This window comes from Microcaecilia unicolor, chromosome 3 (genome assembly GCF_901765095.1).
Source record: "Microcaecilia unicolor chromosome 3, aMicUni1.1, whole genome shotgun sequence".
In the NCBI taxonomy this organism is placed as follows: Eukaryota; Metazoa; Chordata; class Amphibia; order Gymnophiona; family Siphonopidae; genus Microcaecilia; species Microcaecilia unicolor.
The window spans coordinates 123,400,832-123,418,708 of record NC_044033.1 but is presented as its reverse complement, the minus strand read 5'-3'; the positions used below and the strand labels follow the sequence as shown (position 1 = coordinate 123,418,708).

Genomic DNA, 17,877 nt, shown 5'->3' with positions numbered 1-17,877 from the left:
TTTCAAGACAAAAAAAAAAGTCCAAGTTGTGATTTTCGACAGCCCGATTTTAGTCGTTTTGCTCCATAGTTCATCCAAATTTCAAGGGGGCGTGTTTTGGACAGGACATTAGCAGCACCAAAATATTGACATTTTGCTTCAATAATGGAACAAAATGAAAATGTTTAGGGCCAAAATTAAGATGTTTTTGGCTAGGCCTGTTTCAATCATTAAGTGACTAAAAGTTGCCCTAAATGACCAAATGATCACTGGAGGGATTAAAGCATAACCCCCTTACTATCCCATTGCTCACTGACCCCCTCCCAACCCCCTAAGATATGACAGTGATAGTATGTACCAGGCTCTATGATAGCTTCAGATAATGATGGCCATTCCTATTAGAGCAGAAAATAGGTCCCAGGAGTAGCCTAGTGGTCATTGCAGTGTATTGTAGAGAAGGAGACCCAGGCCCATATCCCACTCTAACTGGTGCACTTGTGGTGAAATGTGTGAGCCCTCCAAAAAACACTAAATACCTACTGTACCTACATATAGGTGACACCTGCAGGTATAAGGGCAGTTGTAGTGGTGTACAGTTGGGTACAGTAGGTTTTTGCAGGGTTCCCCATTCAATATAAGGGGGGTAATGGTGAGATATGTACCTGGGGCCTTTTATGTGAAGTCCACTGCAATGCCCCCTAGGGTGCCAGACTGCTCTGCTAGGATGTCTGTGTGGTGAGCCTGCTAAGAATGCTGCCCCCCCCCCCCCCAATATATCCCAGTGGCTTGTTTTTGTGCATTCTTCCCTTGGATGTTTGTTTGTTTTTTAATGGTACTAAAAGATAGATGCACTGAGTACCAAAACATTTAGCAAATGGCACTTTTCAAAACAAAAAGTTGGATGTTTTTCTGGTTTGAAAATGGCCATGTTTGCTACTGGATTTTTGGATGTTTTTTTTGCAAAACATCCAAAATCAGATTTAGATGTTATATCAAAAATGCCCCTCTTAAGCTCTTGCCTCTTAATAAATACAACTGTAGGCTGGTCATATCTCCTTAGTTCCCCTTTTTATAGATGTTGATTCTCGTGGTCCTGTTGCTTATATAAAAATAAGGGCTAAGAAATTTATATTAAGAAAATAAAGTGCACTAAATATATATTTAGAGGAAGAAATATAGAGTTAACAGATGTGTCCAGGTATTTTATGACTTAAACTGGAAAACGTATTCAAGATATTCTTTCACAAGAAGATGACAAACCAAGAATGGTCATCTGAATGTAGTCTTTAAATTGTTTAGTATATAGTTCTTAGCTAACAAGGTTTACCATTTGCTACCTGTTTTAATTGTGAATTGACAAAACAAATGTTTGCAAATAAGAGATACACTGAAAGAATCTTGATCACGCTTCTCTTTTTTTTTTTCTTGACACAGGCCTTAGGATTTATGGCAGCAACTGGAATAGATATGGAATATAATCCAGCTAAGGTGGGTAAAAAGGTTAGTTAGAGATGGTGGCTATTTCATTTATAATAGGCTGAGCAGGCAATGATCCTGCCTATATTTAAGCATACTCTGCTAATCTTTTCAGGCACTGGTGTATTACACATTTGGAGCACTAGGTGGAAACCTGATATCACAGCTGATTTTGGTTTGTATATTACATATCTTAGAAGCATAGTAGTTTCTTTCACTTTTTAAAAACAAAGCCATTAAATATCTGTATGACTTCTTTTCATTAGGGGTATAGACATTGGACAGGACTGAATGTTCCTCGCAACTGTGAAGCTGCACTTATTAAATACAGGAATGTGGCAAATAAAAGTAAGCATTTCATAGATTTTGCTGTTCATAGGTTAGTAATTCAGTTTCTCTGAAGCAAGCAGTTTGTGAATCAGGCAAGTGGGTTACATGACCTCACCTGGTGCCAAATTGAGGGAATGATGCAGATAGTTACCACAGGCAGCAGCATGCAAGTAACACACGATAGTGGGTGAACGATGCAGAAACAGGTTTGACACAGTAGTTAACTTGCGTAGTAGATTCTGGCATACAGTGCATTAAAATAAATGTTAGGCTATTTGCTATCCTGCCCCAGTGCAGAGATTTTAAGAGAGCAGAATGCAGGAAAATTACTACCAGGTCTGAAGCAGCATAGAAGAGTTGGTTCACATTCTGCATTAGGATAGAAAAACTAATAAGACTCCTCTGGGCCCCCAGACTGCAGATGCTTCAATCACTCTAGTTTCTGCATCAGCATCAATCCCTGGTAGTCTAATGGCCCCCCTCCCAGTGGCGTAGGGCGGTCCGCCCCGGGTGTCAGCTCAGGGGGGGTGCTCCCTGCCAGCTCCCCCCCCCCCGGGTGCAGCATGATGACACCCCCCCCCCCGACCCAGTGCCTACCCTCCTCAACTCCCTCCGGCTCCAACCAGCTCCCGCGCAGTGCCTCGCCCCTGCATTTAAAAGAAGCGTGGATCGTCATCGGGCCTTCCCTCACGCTGTCTGTCCCGCCCTCCGCTGACGCAACTTCCTATTTCCGCAAGGTTGGGACAGACAGCGTGAGGGAAGGCCCGATGACGATCCACGCTTCTTTTACATGCAGGCGCGAGGCGCTGCCTCGCCACGGCTTCCGAAATTTCTTTAAAGGTAGGGTGCGGGAGCTGGTTGGAGGGAGCTGAGGAGCGTAGGCACTGGGTCAGGGGGGTGTTGATGCGCCGAGGGGGGGATGTCATCATGCTGCACCTGGGGGGGGGGGTGCAACTGCGAACCACCCCGGGTGGCAGCCCTCCTTGCTACACCACTGCCCCCTCCCTCTCCCCACCATGACCCAACCTGACTTCCCTCCTTCCAACATTGAACAATCTCTGATGGTTAGCAGCACCCCAACCTCCCATCCCTTCCCCCCATCATACTTTGACAAGGCAGCGGTGATGCCTACGTACTCCTGCCTCTGGTGCTGCTATGTTGGAAAACAGCAGTGCCTAACTCCACCAGTGCATCTGAGATGCACTGAGTGGGGCTCAGTCTGCCAAATAAGGGAATTTTCCCTTATTAGGTAGTCTGGGTGGAGATGACCAAATAAGAGAAAAATTCCCTTATTTGGCAGACCGACCCTCACTCAGTGAATCCTAGGATGCTCCAGGTGGGATTAGGCACCACCATTTTCCAAGATGGCAGCACTAGAGGCAGAAGTGGGTGGGCATTTCTCTTGTTTCTGTAAGGTACAGTAAGAGGATTTGGTGGGCCAGGAGAAAGGGTTGGGTAGGTGGGAGGTGCCACTAGGGATTTTTTTTAATTGTCAGGGGAATCGGTTCTGTGGGGGGGGGGGGGGGGGGGGCTGCTAGACTACTAGAGCTCATGCAGAAACTATGCCAGTGGTTTGCTTTTAAAAAAAAATGTCACCCTACCTGTCATTGTGTTTGCCAATCACCACTCAAGCACTGACAGGAAGGGGATAGTCTGAAATAAACTACAGATTGCTGCAGTTTTATAAAACGTGGCAGTAATTTACTACACAGCCGCAGTATGTCTACCTGAGGAGGATGGAGATTTTTCAGCCAATGAGGTAAATACCCTTTCTAGTCATTGAGCTAGAATTTATAAGCTCCTGATGGGGTTCTGATTCTGTTTTCCTCCTTTTTTTAATGACTTCCAGTGTTTATGTTATTTCTTGACTATTGCTGATTAGAAGTCCATGAGTGCTTTGTGGAGTTTAATTTTTGGTGTATTGTTGGTGCTCCACTGCTCAGTTCTCTATATAGTTATTGATTTTGGGGGGTTTCCCCCCCACGTTTGCCAATTGATTCAAGCTTTTTTTCCCATTGCTAGTTTCCAGCATCCCTAGGCTGTCACGTCTGTGGCTGTGACCACCCTCAGCCTTACCTTGTTTCTGGGAGTCAGCCTCTGAGCTGGCTTCTGTCTGTCTCTGTGTTAGTTTGTCTCTGGCTCTGGGTTCTGATTACTTCACTAGACCTCACCTGTGCGGGCTATGCCTCTCTGGGGAGCTAGCATCTAAGATGGCTGCCGCCTACTCTATGCCAGCTTCCAAGATGGCTCCTGCTTGTCTTTCCTGTGTTCACTTCCTATGTGTTCCCAGCCTCCCCTTGGTGTGAGTGTGTTTCCTGCTCCTGTCCTGCGCAGGTGACATCATCAGTGAGGACCTTCATAAGGAAATGCTGTGCTAGCATTCAGGGCCTTTGCATGGTGTTATGCCTTTAGGCCAGGTCAGGTTAGTTAGTGTTCTGCTGCACTACTGCTTAGCCTTTCTCTGGGTTCTGGCCCAGCATCTCTTTGTGTCTATGGACTGCTGGTCCTTCTGTGTGGGCTCTGTCCTTCTGTTTGTGTCTGGGGACTGCTAGTCCTTCCGTGGGGGGCTCTGCCCTGTTACTCTGTGTCTGTGGACTGCTTGTCCTTCTACTCCCTTGCTCTGTGTTTGGAGTCTGAAGCCTTCAGCCACTCTCCCTTGGTTTGTAGTGGGAGTCTGTAGCTTCAGCCTGACTCTGCTAGTTCCTGGTGGATTCTATCGTCTGCGGCCTGACTGACTATTGCCTGAACCCCGATATTCTCTGCTTGCTGCCTGCCTCTGACTATTGCCTGAACCCCGATACTCTCTGCTTGCTGCCTGTCTCTGACTATTGCCTGAACCCCGATATGCTCTTCTGCCTGCTGCCAGCCCTAAGACTCTGTTAGTTCCTGGTTACTCCTTCTGTTTGCCGCCAGCCCTAAGACTCTGTTAGTTCCTGGTTACTCCTTATGTTTGCCTGACGAGTTTGACTCCTGCTTGTCCCTGACTTTCCTCGCTTGCTGCCAGCCCTGTCCTCTGCCGGTTCCTGTCGAACCCTGTTTGTATATCCTGAGGGTATATCCTGAACCCTGCTTCTGCCTAGCTAGGGCATTTACCCTGAGGGTTATCCTGAACCCTGCCTCTGCCTAGCTAGGGCGTTTACCCTGAGTGTATATCCTGAATCCTGCTTGGATATCCTGAGAGTACATCCTGAATCCTGTCTCTGTCTAGCTAGTGTGTATTTTCTGGGTGTTTATCCTGTATCCTGCCTCTACCTAGCTAGTGGGTTTACCCTGTGGGTATTCCCTGAACCCCGTTCCGCCTAGCTTGCTGTGTGCCCTAGTCCTTGCTCCTGTTACGCTTTTGTTCGTCTTGTCTCCCTGGTATGGCTTGTGTTCCTTGCTAGTGGCAGTGCAGCAGCTTTCAGTCTGAGTCTAGTAGTGAGTCTAGCTTCCTTTTGTTCCCTGACCCAGGGTGGGTCCTCTGGATCTCCAGTTCCGGCCTCGTCCTGCAAGTCCTGCCGGCCACCCGCATGCTGGAGCTCAACTCCAGGGGAACGGTGGTCAAGTGCAGGTGAAGCTGTTACTGTTCTGCCGGTTCCAGTTGCCTGCCTCAGTTCCAACTCCAGTCCAAAGGGCCAGCCCTGTCCTTCCGTGTATCCAGTTCCAGGGTGGTTTTGCCTGCCGCTGCCGCTCCTCAGCAGTGGTCCAAGGGCTCACGTATTCCGGGCCTGCCTCGAGGACCTGACAGAGGCATTGACCTCCTAGCACAATGGCAAGTGCTGTGCCATTATGTGAAAACTTGGGATCAGGAATAAAATAAGCTTGAGTCTCTCAGCCTCCAAGCTGACAGTCCATGTAAGTTTAATGTGTAGTTAGAAGGGAGAACTGTGACTTCTAGTTTGGAGCACATGCAATCCTTGCTCAAAGCCCACCTCTTCAATGTTGCTTTCGGCACCTAACCTTTATACCTTTCAGGAAATGTAGACTGCCCCTATTTGACTGACTGTACATTTGTCCTTTAGATTGTAAGCTCCTTTGAGAAGGGACTGTCCTTCTATGTTAAATTGTACAGCGCTGCGTAACCCTAGTAGCGCTTTAGAAATGTCAAGTAGTAGTAGTATGTGGATAAAGGGCACTCCAAACCCTGCCGCCTCTCCTTCCTCAATTAACCTGGTTGCTACCATGTAAGAGGTGAGTTTGTGCCTTCCAAACAGTAGACAAACTATGCTGAAGTCAGTGAAGGGTAGAATTTTCAAAACCTTAAAAGATATACACACTACAAAGGCCAGGGCACAGACTCAGCCAAGAGCAGATGAGTGGAATCACCTGAGGCTGTGGTGGTTGGGGATGACAGAGTGCCAATTGGAAAAAGAGGAGGGAATACTGGAAGTCCTCTAGGAAATAGGAGACACAAAGGAGATACTGCAAACAGTACTTACTAAGTGTGATGTACTCTTTGAAATCTTGGTTGCAAGATTGATGGATGTGGAGCAGAGAGTCAGCACACTGGAGGACTGGATGGAGATGGAGAGCTCATTAGTTCAGGTGTTGCAAACACAGATGCATTCTGAAAGATCGATTGGAGGATCAGGAGAACCACAGGTGGTTGTCTAACCTCTGTTTGTACAGTGTCCTGAAGGGTACAGATACCAGGATATATGTTGAGGAACTGTTGCGGGAATGCTTAGGGGTGGGTTGGGGACAAAGTTTGGACAGATTGGTGACCTAGTTAGTTAGTGGTGACCTAGCTGGCTGGCGGCAATGTTCAGTCTACCAACCAGCTAGGTAACTGCATAAAGTTAGGACAGAAAAATGGCTGTCCTAACTTTATGTTGTGAGGTTAACTGGGTAGCAGTCTGAAATTTCAAGTTTCATTAATAATTTGGTTCCCCACCTATCAGACAAGCCATCTGGGTGGCTTATAGGCTAAAAAATGGATAGCATTATAGAAAAGACGAACATGACAAGAGGTGAAGAGGGGAGAACTACAATAATTATGATAGGAAGGGGGGGGGGGGTGTTCATAAGGGATGATAATTGTGTTGTCAGATACTTCTACATCCAGTGCCCACAGTGAGAGGAACTAATGACTCAACAAAAGGCATCTGTGTCTTGGTAGCAGTCAATAAGGTCCAGTGATCCCTCTTTCAACCCAGCCCCTAAAGAAAATCTAAGCTGGCCTCAGCCCACTTGCTCCTGCCTGGCTTGGCCAGCTCTTCAAAATGGCTGCTGCAACCTCTAGCAACAGCCTCAAGGAACTTCAAGTCCTGCAAGTACTTTAGGTACCACATTTAAATACCAGTTTATGCATATCCAAATCATGAATAGGACTTCTAAAATAACTGACTTGGTCATTTTACTACTATTTAACAATAATCGCGCCTTGGATTAATCTCATTGGCTACGATACTGCCACTGCGCAAAGCTGCATTTTACTATTGTTAACACAATACAGATCCTTTACTAAACTGTGTTAGGCCTTTAATGCACATTTAGCATGGGAAAGCAGGCTACTGCAAAATGCATTAAGGTGTTTTGCGGTATTTTTCCCTTTTCTACATGGTAATCACACGTGAACTACGTTTTCAAAAATATTTTTTGGAGGAGGTTTGCCATGGGTGGAAAATTTAATGTGGGAGTACTTGGCGCCTCCTAAATAAGAGACAATAAGTGTTCCCAATGTTAATGTTTTGCAGGTCTCATGAGCTAATGGAAAATGTAGCATAGGACCTTAAAGAAACCCCCCACCCACAAACCCCTCTGTAAACAGCCACATTAAATCTGGGCTTAGTGTGTAGGAAAGTCCCACAGATTCTAGCATATTTTAGAAGAAAATAGTAACATAGTAAGTGACAGCAGATAAAGATCTGAGCGGTCCATCCAGTCTGCCCAACAGTCACACTTATCAATTCATGATAAATCAACAATGAACATGATCCTATATAATAATTATCACCACCAACGTTCTAATGTGTCTGCCTTTGTCTGTGGCTCCTTCAGAGTTGCTGAGCTAGGCTCCGTAGCCAGGATGACGCCACTCACAGCTGATTCCCAGGCAAGGGGAGGAGTAGGGAAACATGCGGAGCAAATGGCAGGGAGCGGCGCATCAAACAACGACCCTCCTCTCCCCTGCCCCCCCTCTAGCCACCCATGTCCTGCGACCCTACTCTCCCCCTGCCTCCCCTCTAGCCACCCATGTCCAACGACCCTGCTCTCTCACCTGCCCCTCCTTCATCCACCCACCCAGGTTGTGTAACCAATTCTTCGGGGCAGGCAGGAAAGATCCCCGGTCTGCCTGCCCGCTGCTGGCGCTGATGCTCCCCCGCTGCCGGATCGCTGTTCAAAATGGCTACCGATACTTACAAGGGCGGCCTCCAAGACTTTAGCAGAAGTCTCGCGAGTCCGCCATTGGAAGTCTCGGCGGCCACTTTGAACAGCGATCCGGCAGCGGGGGAGCACCAGCGCCAACAGCGGGCAGGCAGGACCAGGGATCTTTCCTGCCTGCCCCGAAGAATTGGTTACACACCCTGGGTGGATGATGGAGGGGCAGGTGAGAGAGCAGGGTCGTTGGACATGCGTGGCTGTAGAGGGGACAGGGGAGAGGAGGGTCGCTGGACATGGGTGGCTGTAGGGGGGGCAGGGGGAGAGGAGGGTCGCTGGACATGGGTGGCTGGAGGGAGGGGGTGAGGGGGGTCCTGAGACCAGAGAGGTGGGGGTGGAAGGGGGGCCTCAAACCATAAAGGGAGGGGGCACACACTCACTCACTCTCTGTCTCTCACATACAGTCTCTCTGACACACTCTCTGTCTATCACACTCTCCATCTCTCACACAAACTCTCAAACATACACTCTGAGGAAAACCTTGCTAGCGCCCGTTTCATTTCTGACAGAAATGGGCCTTTTTTACTAGTATTATATATTTGATCATAATACAAATCTGTAGCCCTATAGTCAGCAGGATTTGAACCTGTGAGAGAAGACCCCAATGGATTTCTAGTCTATCACCTTAACCACTCATCCATGACTACCACCTAGGCATGTTAGTTAGGAAGGGTTAGTTGTTTGTTAACCTAGAAAGGGTTAGTTGTTTATGTCAAGCTATACTTGTACACTGCTTTCAGAAAGTTAATAAATCCCAATAAATAAGGAAAGAAAACTTCATTCATTTATTCAATCGTTCTTGTTTTGCAATGGTGTACACGGTTGGTCCTCACCAAGCTAAGGGAAATTCTTTATCGTTCCCTTTTATTTATTTATTTTTTTTTAGTTTAATTTCTTTATTGAGTTACAATACAGAAGTAAGAGCTCACAACATAACATCAAGTAACAATATGCAATATATGGCAATACAAGAGCTCATATTCAAGAGACAGTAAACAATTCCAAGTTTAGGCTAGAAAAGAAAAGAGAAAAAAAAAAAGAAGGGGGGAGGGAAGGAGGATATACATCAAAACATAAAGCATGCATAAGCTATAAAATACATGAAGCTTAGTACACTTCACTTTACAGTGTAAAATAAGAAACAAGTGGAAGCCATTTTTCACTATACGAACCAAAATGGGGCACCGGAGAAGAAAAAGCTGTGGGATTGTTGCTGTGCAGCCTCTCAGGTTTTTGTGATCATTACTAATCAGGGGCGTATCTGCGTGGGGCCACAGGGGCCTGGGCCCCCGCAGATTTCGCCCTGGACCCCCCTACCACCGACCCTCTCCACCTCCCCCTCCCTCCCGCCCGCCAACCAACCCGTCGCCGATCTTTGCTGGCGGGGGACCCCAAGCCCCCGCCAGCCGAAGTCCTCTCTTCCGTGCCGGATGCAAGTTGCAACGCTTCCTGTTCTTCTGAGTCTGACGTCCTGCACGTACAACGTGCAGGACGTCAGACTCAGAATTTGGAACTCAGTCTGACATCCTGCGCATTGTACGTGCAGGACGTCAGACTCAGAAGAACAGGAAGCATTGCAACTTGCAGCCTGCATGGAAGAGAGGACCTCAGCTGGCGGGGAGGGTTGGCGGCGGCAGGAGGGGGTGGAGAGTGTCATTGGTGGCGAGAGGGGGGGGTCTGGCAGTGGCGGGGGGGGGGGTCCGGAAATGGCGGGGGGGGGGGGGGATCGGTGGCGCCGGGGGGGGCTAAAATGTGCCCTCTCCCTCTGGCTCTGGCCCCCCCTACCGCCAGAGTCCAGATACGCCCCTGTTACTAATTATTAAGTGCTCCTTCAGTTGATGTATTGCTGAATCCTAATTGATTGACCCCTGAGGAAGGCTGATATAGCCGAAACACGGACCGTGTTGGGTCCTGATTAAAGGTTTTTTGGAGCATCTTACCCTTGTGTGTGGTGACTGATCTCTTGACATTGGGCCCTCTCCACCCTATTTCTGTTGTGTTCGATTGCTGTGGAGAGTGTGAACCCCGCTTCGTCTCTCTGTAAGTAGTATACTATGCCATGCTTTGTATTGTTATTTGAATATTTTTACTGCTGTAATTTTCTATTGCTCATGTTTGATTTATTCTTATTGTACACCGCCTTGAGTCAATTCCTTCAAAAAGGCGGTAAATAAATCCTAATAAATAAATAATGGTGAAATAGTTCTCCATGGTTATATTGCTTTAATATGAATTAGAGTAAGTAATTTACTATATGATTAGTATCATTATTACTTTAATTTTATTTGAATGGTTCATTTTTCTAGCATGTGCCATTTTAACAAATGGTTCCACAGAATAGTGAAGAATTTAGATTTAATTTTGAGTGGCATTTTTAGTCTGTTGTCTTATTATTGTACTTAATAAACCATTTTTATATACAGTTGTAGGTGAACTAGACAACTATGAAATCATTCCAGCTGAAAAAGTGAAACTTACAGAGAGACCAGAAATTTCCAGTGTAAATCATGAAATTCTGGATTGGGATGTGTATCAATATTACAGATTTCTGGCAGAAAAGGGTGACCGATATGCACAGGTATTATTTATGAATATACTTCAGGATGCAGAAAGCTGAATATCTGCATACTTAAAAGATCTGTACTGTACAATGTTTTATTAAATATGCATTTAATTTTATTATGCAATTATCCTATATAATAATTTGCATCTCCAACATTCCATCGCTGTCTGGCTGCCTGGGTTCGTAACATCTGATGACGTCAGCCAACCTCCAGCATTCCATTCCCCCTCATTGCCCTGCCCTCGCATCAAAACGTAATGATGTCAGAGGGCGGAGCAGTGAGAGGGAAGGGAACGCTGGAGGCGAGCTGACGTCAGGATGTTACCAACGGAAGGGAAGCCAGCCAGGCCAGCCAGAAAACAATGAGGTACAAAGGAAGAGAGAATCGCGGCACATCAAGGGGAGGGCAGAGCAGAACAGAATCGATGGACATGGATGGGATGGGAGGAGAGGACAAGAGAGAAGAGAATCACGGGACACGGATGGGAGGGCAGGGAAGGGAAGAATCGCTGGACATGGAGGGGAGGGCAGGGGAAAGACAAAAAATCGCTTACAAGAGAGCCTTTCTAGGGCCCGTTTCATTGTTGAGGAAACAGGCTGGGTTCCACTAGTTTTACATAATTGTCATTAACATGTGAAATATAACATTGTTCTTTAGAAAAATGTTAAAATATATGGCAGATGATGGCAAACAAGGACCAATTGTGGGCCGCCGAGAGACAGAGCCGGGCCTAGAGCAGGGCTGCCACCCCACCACCACTCGGGCAGCCACCACCCCCCTCCACTCAGGCTACCGCCCCCCCCCCCCCCACTTTGGCCACCCCACACTCCCCTTACCTTTCTGTGTCTGCTCCTCCCTCAGTCTGTCACTCTCCTGCTCCTGTATGCCAGGACCCAGGTTATTGAGTTAATGCAATCACCTGGTCCTGACACACAGGAGCAGGAAAGAGGCAGACTGAGGGAGCAGAACCTTCTGCCTGTCGCCGGAAACCTTGTTGGTGCTGGGTCCCTCCCCCCCCCCCCCCCCTTGGAGGCCAGGCCTGGGAAATCTTGTCCCCCACCTGCCTCTCAGCGGCCCTGGACCAGTTGCCTTACCCAGTGTGTCCAGTTTTCTTCCTTGGTGGTTCTCTACTATTTTGGCTAGATGAGCATCTAAATTCTCATACTTAAACTAAGCACCACTCATGTCTTTTACCAATGGCGATTCTCAAGAAGGAGAGTTTTGATCAATTTACTTCTTTAGTGAGAGATTGTAATTAGCTACCTATGGCCCAAAGGCTACAGTTTAAAATTTTGTCATTAGTTTTTAAATATTTGCCTCATATGGGTGTGAATATTGGATGGATTTATTGGCATTCGGTAAATCTACCTACCTGTTATGATCCTGACAGCATGACCTTCTTGTGGTACCCACTTACCCAAGTATTTGTTTAGGGGCAATGCCATAACTGGGCATCTCCATTTTATTTCTGTTGACTACATTTTTGGTTTAATAAAGAACATTATTCCTTGCACATCTAGTCGAAGTTGTCATTTTCTTCTTGTTGAACTTATAAAGAAATGACTATGAGAGCAAGAGTTATAGAAAGAGGAAATTGTACAAAATTATGCAACAGAATGTAGAATATACTACACTGGATATAAAATCTTAGTCCTAATACAATATTTTGATAATTCTAATAATTCAAAGTCCAAAAAAGGATTTACTGTTTTATTAGGTTAGTAGAGTATAAAATGTGTTATAAAAATAAATGAAACCTTTTGAATTATTTTTTTAGGTATTTCTTGGAAAATTACACCTTGTAGGAAGGAGGGGATTAGAACAAGATTATTATGTAAGTTTACATTTTATATTCCTTCACTGTGAACTGTCTACTTTTACAACCTTAGATCACCCTCATCTGCCCAGAATTCTGTGCAGGAGTGGCCCAAAGCAATCTGCCACACGAGACAGGGATGAGATGTTGCTTGCACCTAGTCTGGCATCTCTCCCCTTCCCTCCTCAACCCTCTTCCATGCATTTATCTTATTTTTTAATTTCCAAAATGTGGCAGTGGCAGCGATTCCCATAGGCTGCACTGTCGTGGTGCCACCGGCACCAGCTTCTTCACTCTACTACATCCCGTCTTTGAGGAAACAAGAGTTACATCAAGAGGCGGGCCACAGTAGGGAGAAGAGGACAGTGCTGGTGGCACGGCAGCCTATGGGAATCACTGCTGCTGCTGCCTTTTGGCAAAAAAAAAAAAAAAAGGTAAAAGTGAAGAAGAGGGTTGAAGAGGGAAAGGAAAAGTTCCGCCTGAGGCCCCCGCCTCAGTTGGCTTAATGGTAGGGCCGCCACTGATTTCACGGTTTGCTACCTTTTCATCTGCCATAAAAGAATTTCTTATAAATGAGTATTATGAATGAGTAATTTGTTGGAAGGGGCTACCTAAGGTTCTCAAGGCATAAGTTCTTGTTCATTTGTTTTATTAAAACAAAAGGTTTCTCATTGAGGGGAATTGAAAACCCCTGGATAAAAAAATGTGAACTGGCAAAATCCACTTTATAATAAAATAACACATCCCTGACAAGACCTTTCCTTTGCAAGAATGTAAAGTTTCAGGATAGGGAAGGCAAGTTTCATAGCAATTTTGACAGGTAAAAAGCATTTTATCCCTATAAATCAGCTTTCTGAAAATTGCCTACCCTGTAAAAGTACACCCCGTACTTCAATCTTGTTTTTATCTGCATTGTAGTGGATGAATTCCTGGGGTCGGGTAGATTAAGAGAGAATAAAATGTCTGTATTTTGGGATTTTCAAAACTGTGCATGTTGTTTTTGTCAGATAAAGTACTCAGAGAAAACGCAAATGTAAATCTCTCCAGGTTCTTTTTCTTTTAGCAAATTTCAAAGTGATAGTACATTCTGTCAATACTTTCACTTTGAAAAGTAGTGTAAAGCTTTGGGTAAAAAGGTATTTGGCGTGGAGGGGCATAATTGAACGCGAACGCCTATCTCCATGGGCGTCTATGTCCGAAAACGGGTACGTAAAGAGGCGGGACAGACCGTATTTTCGAAAAAAATGGAAGTTTTTGAGCTGGGCGTTTGTTTTTTTTAGCGATAATGGAAACTAAAAACGCCCAGCTCAAAAACGTCCTAATCTGAGCCATTTGGTCATGGGAGGGGCCAGGATTCGTAGTACATTGGCCCCCCTGATATGCCAGGACACCAACTGGGCACCCTAGAGGTCAGTGCGGTGGACTTCAGAAACAGCTCCCGCATGCATAGCTCCCTTATCACGGGTGCTGCGCACCCAACCCCCTCCCCCAAAACCCACTACCCACAAATGTACAACATTACCATAGCTCTTAGGGGTGAAGGGGGCACCTACATGTGGGTACAGTGGGTTTTGGAGACCTCCCATTTACCAGCACAAGTGTTACAGGTAGGGGGGGATGGGCCTGGGTCCACCTGGCTGAAGTGCACTGCGGTACCCACTAAAAGTGCTCCAGGGACCTGCATACACGCAGGCCTCTAGGACTTGTTGCTGCTATATAACATTGGCACACCAGTTGACATCTGAAGACTAATCTCTCCGAAAACGTCCTTTATTGGAATAAGCACGCTTACTCACAGTTAACTGCAGATCAGAGGTTGTGCCCCACTGGCAAAGAGTCTCCCTGGTACTGAGATGAGCAGTAGGTCCGAGCTGGCAGAATGCTGTACAATGCCCTCTTTCAGCCACATTCAAGGTAAGAACTAAGTTCTGTAACGTGGCTAACACGTGAAAGGGATCTAAAACTGGCTTACAAAAATGGCCACTACCACATGGACTACCGGAAACAAAACAGGGCACACTCTGACCCAGTAAGCAGGGGGAAAAGCACCATGGGAGTAGAGCCTACCAACTACCAACATCGTGAGCATTTACCACAAGCTAGTGGAATCACGGAGCCCAATACCCTACACCCACATAACAGAAAAGGTGTCACACTCACCCGAGAGCCACATCAGAACCAGGGAAAGGCTGTCACAGGATAGAACACATTCTGCTGTCATAGAGGTGGGTACGGCATTTGAGGCTGGCATAGAGGCTGGAAAAAAGTTTTTAAAGTGGGTTTTTTTTGGTGGGAGGGGGTTAGTGACCACTGGAGGAGTCCGGGGAGGTCATCCCCGATTCCCTCCAGTGGTCATCTGGGCAGTTGGGGCACTTTTTTGGGACTTGTTCGTGAAAAAAAAGGACCCAAAAAAGTGACCCAAAATCGCGGTATAAACGCCTTTTTTTCCGATTATCAGCTAAAGTCACCCATCTCTCCTCAGCCGATAACCACGCCCCAGTTCCGCCTTAACCACGCCTTCGACACCCCCCCGTCAACTTTACCCGTTTCCGCGAAGGATTGCAGTTGGAAACGCCCAAAATCGGCTTTCGATTATACCGATTTGAGCGTCCACGGGAGAAAGACGCCCTTCTCCCGATTTGGGTCCCTATATAGGCGTTTTTCTCTTTCGATTATAAGCAGGATAGGGGCCCACCCAGCAGTGTTGCACCCTTATTATTCCTGGTGGGATCCGCAAGCCTCACCAGCTGAAGACCTTCTCCATTTCTCTGAAGGTGGAGGCAGCATTCCTGAGCTGGTACCTAGCTCATGCTCACTTCTTGTACATGCACATGAAGTGAGCATGCGCTAGGTGTTGGCACAGGAATGCTGTCACAAACGTGCCATTCTGGGTGCCTTCAGAGGATTGGAGTAGATGTTCAACTGACAGGGGCTCAGGTATTTATATTGTAAGTTGGGAGTGGTCAGTGGATGGGAAGGGAGTAGAGAATGGGGGACCAGGGGGAGAGGACATTTCATGCCCATCTATTCTGCCCCTAGATTCACCCAAAATATTTTTGTCTGGCTACACTACTGATCTGCAGACTTTGCAACAGTGTGGGTACTTTGAAAATTGTCTTTGTATATCAACATTACTTGGGAGTTGCCAGTTGCAGCCACAGGTGGCCTTTGGAGGATATGAAGGGATGGGGATCATGTGCAGACTTTATTTGCTTAAGTCAGTTGGGGCTGAAAAGTGAGACCTGGTGCAGAAACCACAGTTGCTCAATTGTAGGACTGGCTCTGATTGCAGCATATAACTTGTCTGGAATGTTTTTACGTTTGGGGAGCGTGCCAGGTGCCCTTGACCTGGATTGGCCACTGTCGGTGACAGGATGCTGGGCTAGATGGACCTTTGGTCTTTCCCAGTATGGCACTACTTATGTACTTATGTACTTATGTAATATAGGCATACTCAGCAGTATAAAACTGGAGGTTTGAGATAAAGATAAAAGAATCTGAGATAGAAGGCAATTCTGATATGTTCTTAGCTTGGTAGACTGAAGATTTGCTAGAATGATCATGCAGTCTTATATATGATAGTTGGATTGAAATCTTTCGTTTTCTACTTGAGAGTTGTTTGCTTAACCAAACCTGTTTGAATGTTCTCTTTCAAACCATTTTGTTTCCAATATTTTTTTCTATCAACAATTAGATTTCCTTCATATCTCTATTGTCTTGATTAACCAAAATTGTTTTTGATCTTTGGAATTAAAATAATGGAAAAAATTGCTTTAGAACTCTTACAAAATCTTAGGCTACAAGAACATTTTTATTCAGAGCCTGCAGGAGAAGTAGTGCCCACAGATGTGTCATTAGCCCCATCCACGTTGTCCATAGCCATGCCCATAAGAACCCATTTATCCAGATACATGTATGTAGTCAACTCATAAGTGATCAGACTCTAATATATTTTTTCCTGCGATTCTGACCCTCTCCTCTTCTGTGTAGTCCTATGCAAATAGTTACTGTATTGTCAGGGCCGGTCTTAGGCAGAGGCGACCAAGGCGACCGCATAGGGCCCCGCTCCTAAGGGGGCCCCGCACGGCGCCTCAACTCTGCCTCGCTCGTGCCTCTGCTCCGACCTCCGCCGCTACTCGCCTTAGTCGCCTGAGATGATCCCCATTCCCGCGGCTCGGCCACTCCGCTCTCGCCACCACCGGCGCGGCACCCACCCCCGGCTTGGGCCTGCTGAGCCCGCCGTCAGCTCCCGAGTCCCCGGACCCCGGCGACTAACTGAGTGATGCCAGCAAGCCAGCCCAGGCAGCGACGGCCCCGCCCCTGACGGCAACGACAGACAGTTGCAGCGCGACGGCTCACCTCCAGGCTCCAGCTTCCCGCTCAATGTCCCACCTTCTGATGTATTTCCTGTTTCCGGACGCATTTCCTGTTTCCGGACGCAAGGGCAGGAGTCACTGAGCGGGAAAAGCTGGAGCCTGGTCGGAGGTGGTGAGGACGTGAGGTGAGCCATCGTTGCTGACGCCAACAGTTGTGCACTTATGCCAAATCGAAATCGGATTCCATGCAGGCAGGAGATCAGGAGAAGTGTCTCTCTCATCTAACGACGCTTGCGGACGGTGCAAGGGTTGGAAATGTCTGCCTCCCTGAGAGGGATTTGGCCCAACAACATTAGTTGCTAGAGAAACTGAGCAAGTAAGATCTTCTGGCTTGGAAGAGGCTGTTTCTAACATATCTGGGTTATTTTCACATAGATCTGCAGATATTTCTCCTGATAAAAATTTGGATGGCAATAGCAGATTTAGCTAAAACACTGCTTCCAGTAATTAATGATATCACACCTCGAATTAATCATTTGGAAGCTAGACTGCAATCACAGGAAGAAAAGATTACTAAGCTAAAATCTGAGAATGGAAATCATGAAGTAGCAAAATCTGATATAAAGTACGTACAATCAGTTCAAACTATTTAGTAACTGATGTGGCTACTTGCTTCTCTGGTTTGGTGGGTTACAGAGTAATAGGGGAATTTGAAAGTACTGGATCTTTTCTTAATATTTTTCCTTTATTCTCCTTTGTTATGAGAATTGGAACTACTAATTGTAGTGGACTTGAACTGAATAATTTCTGGGGAGGGGAGGTTTCATGATAGCATTGTGCTTATTATTTCAATCAGTTTTTTTGTACAAGTTTAGCTTCATTTGTCTTTATTTGAAATTTCATAAATAAAAAAATGTTCTAAAAATGGAATAATCTTATCAATGGGGCGGAGCTAGGGTAGGCGGGGCTAGGATGGGGCCCCACCAAATTGGTCTGCATAGGGCCCCGTACTTGCTAAGACCGGCCCTGTGTATTG

The 17,877-nt window shown here is 46.4% G+C and overlaps 1 protein-coding gene across 1 annotated transcript in view; it reads left to right on the top strand.

Moving 5' to 3' along the window:
* Positions 1–1,367: 1,367 nt before the first annotated feature.
* Positions 1,368–17,877, top strand: part of SEL1L2 (SEL1L2 adaptor subunit of ERAD E3 ligase) — a 111,584-nt gene continuing 95,074 nt past the window's right edge. The window contains exons 1-5 of the mRNA XM_030196347.1: positions 1,368–1,467; positions 1,571–1,630; positions 1,722–1,803; positions 10,569–10,723; positions 12,487–12,543. Of these exons, the coding sequence (XP_030052207.1) occupies positions 1,426–1,467; positions 1,571–1,630; positions 1,722–1,803; positions 10,569–10,723; positions 12,487–12,543 (396 nt within the window). The 5' untranslated portion in view covers positions 1,368–1,425. The remainder of the gene's footprint in view (positions 1,468–1,570; positions 1,631–1,721; positions 1,804–10,568; positions 10,724–12,486; positions 12,544–17,877) is intronic.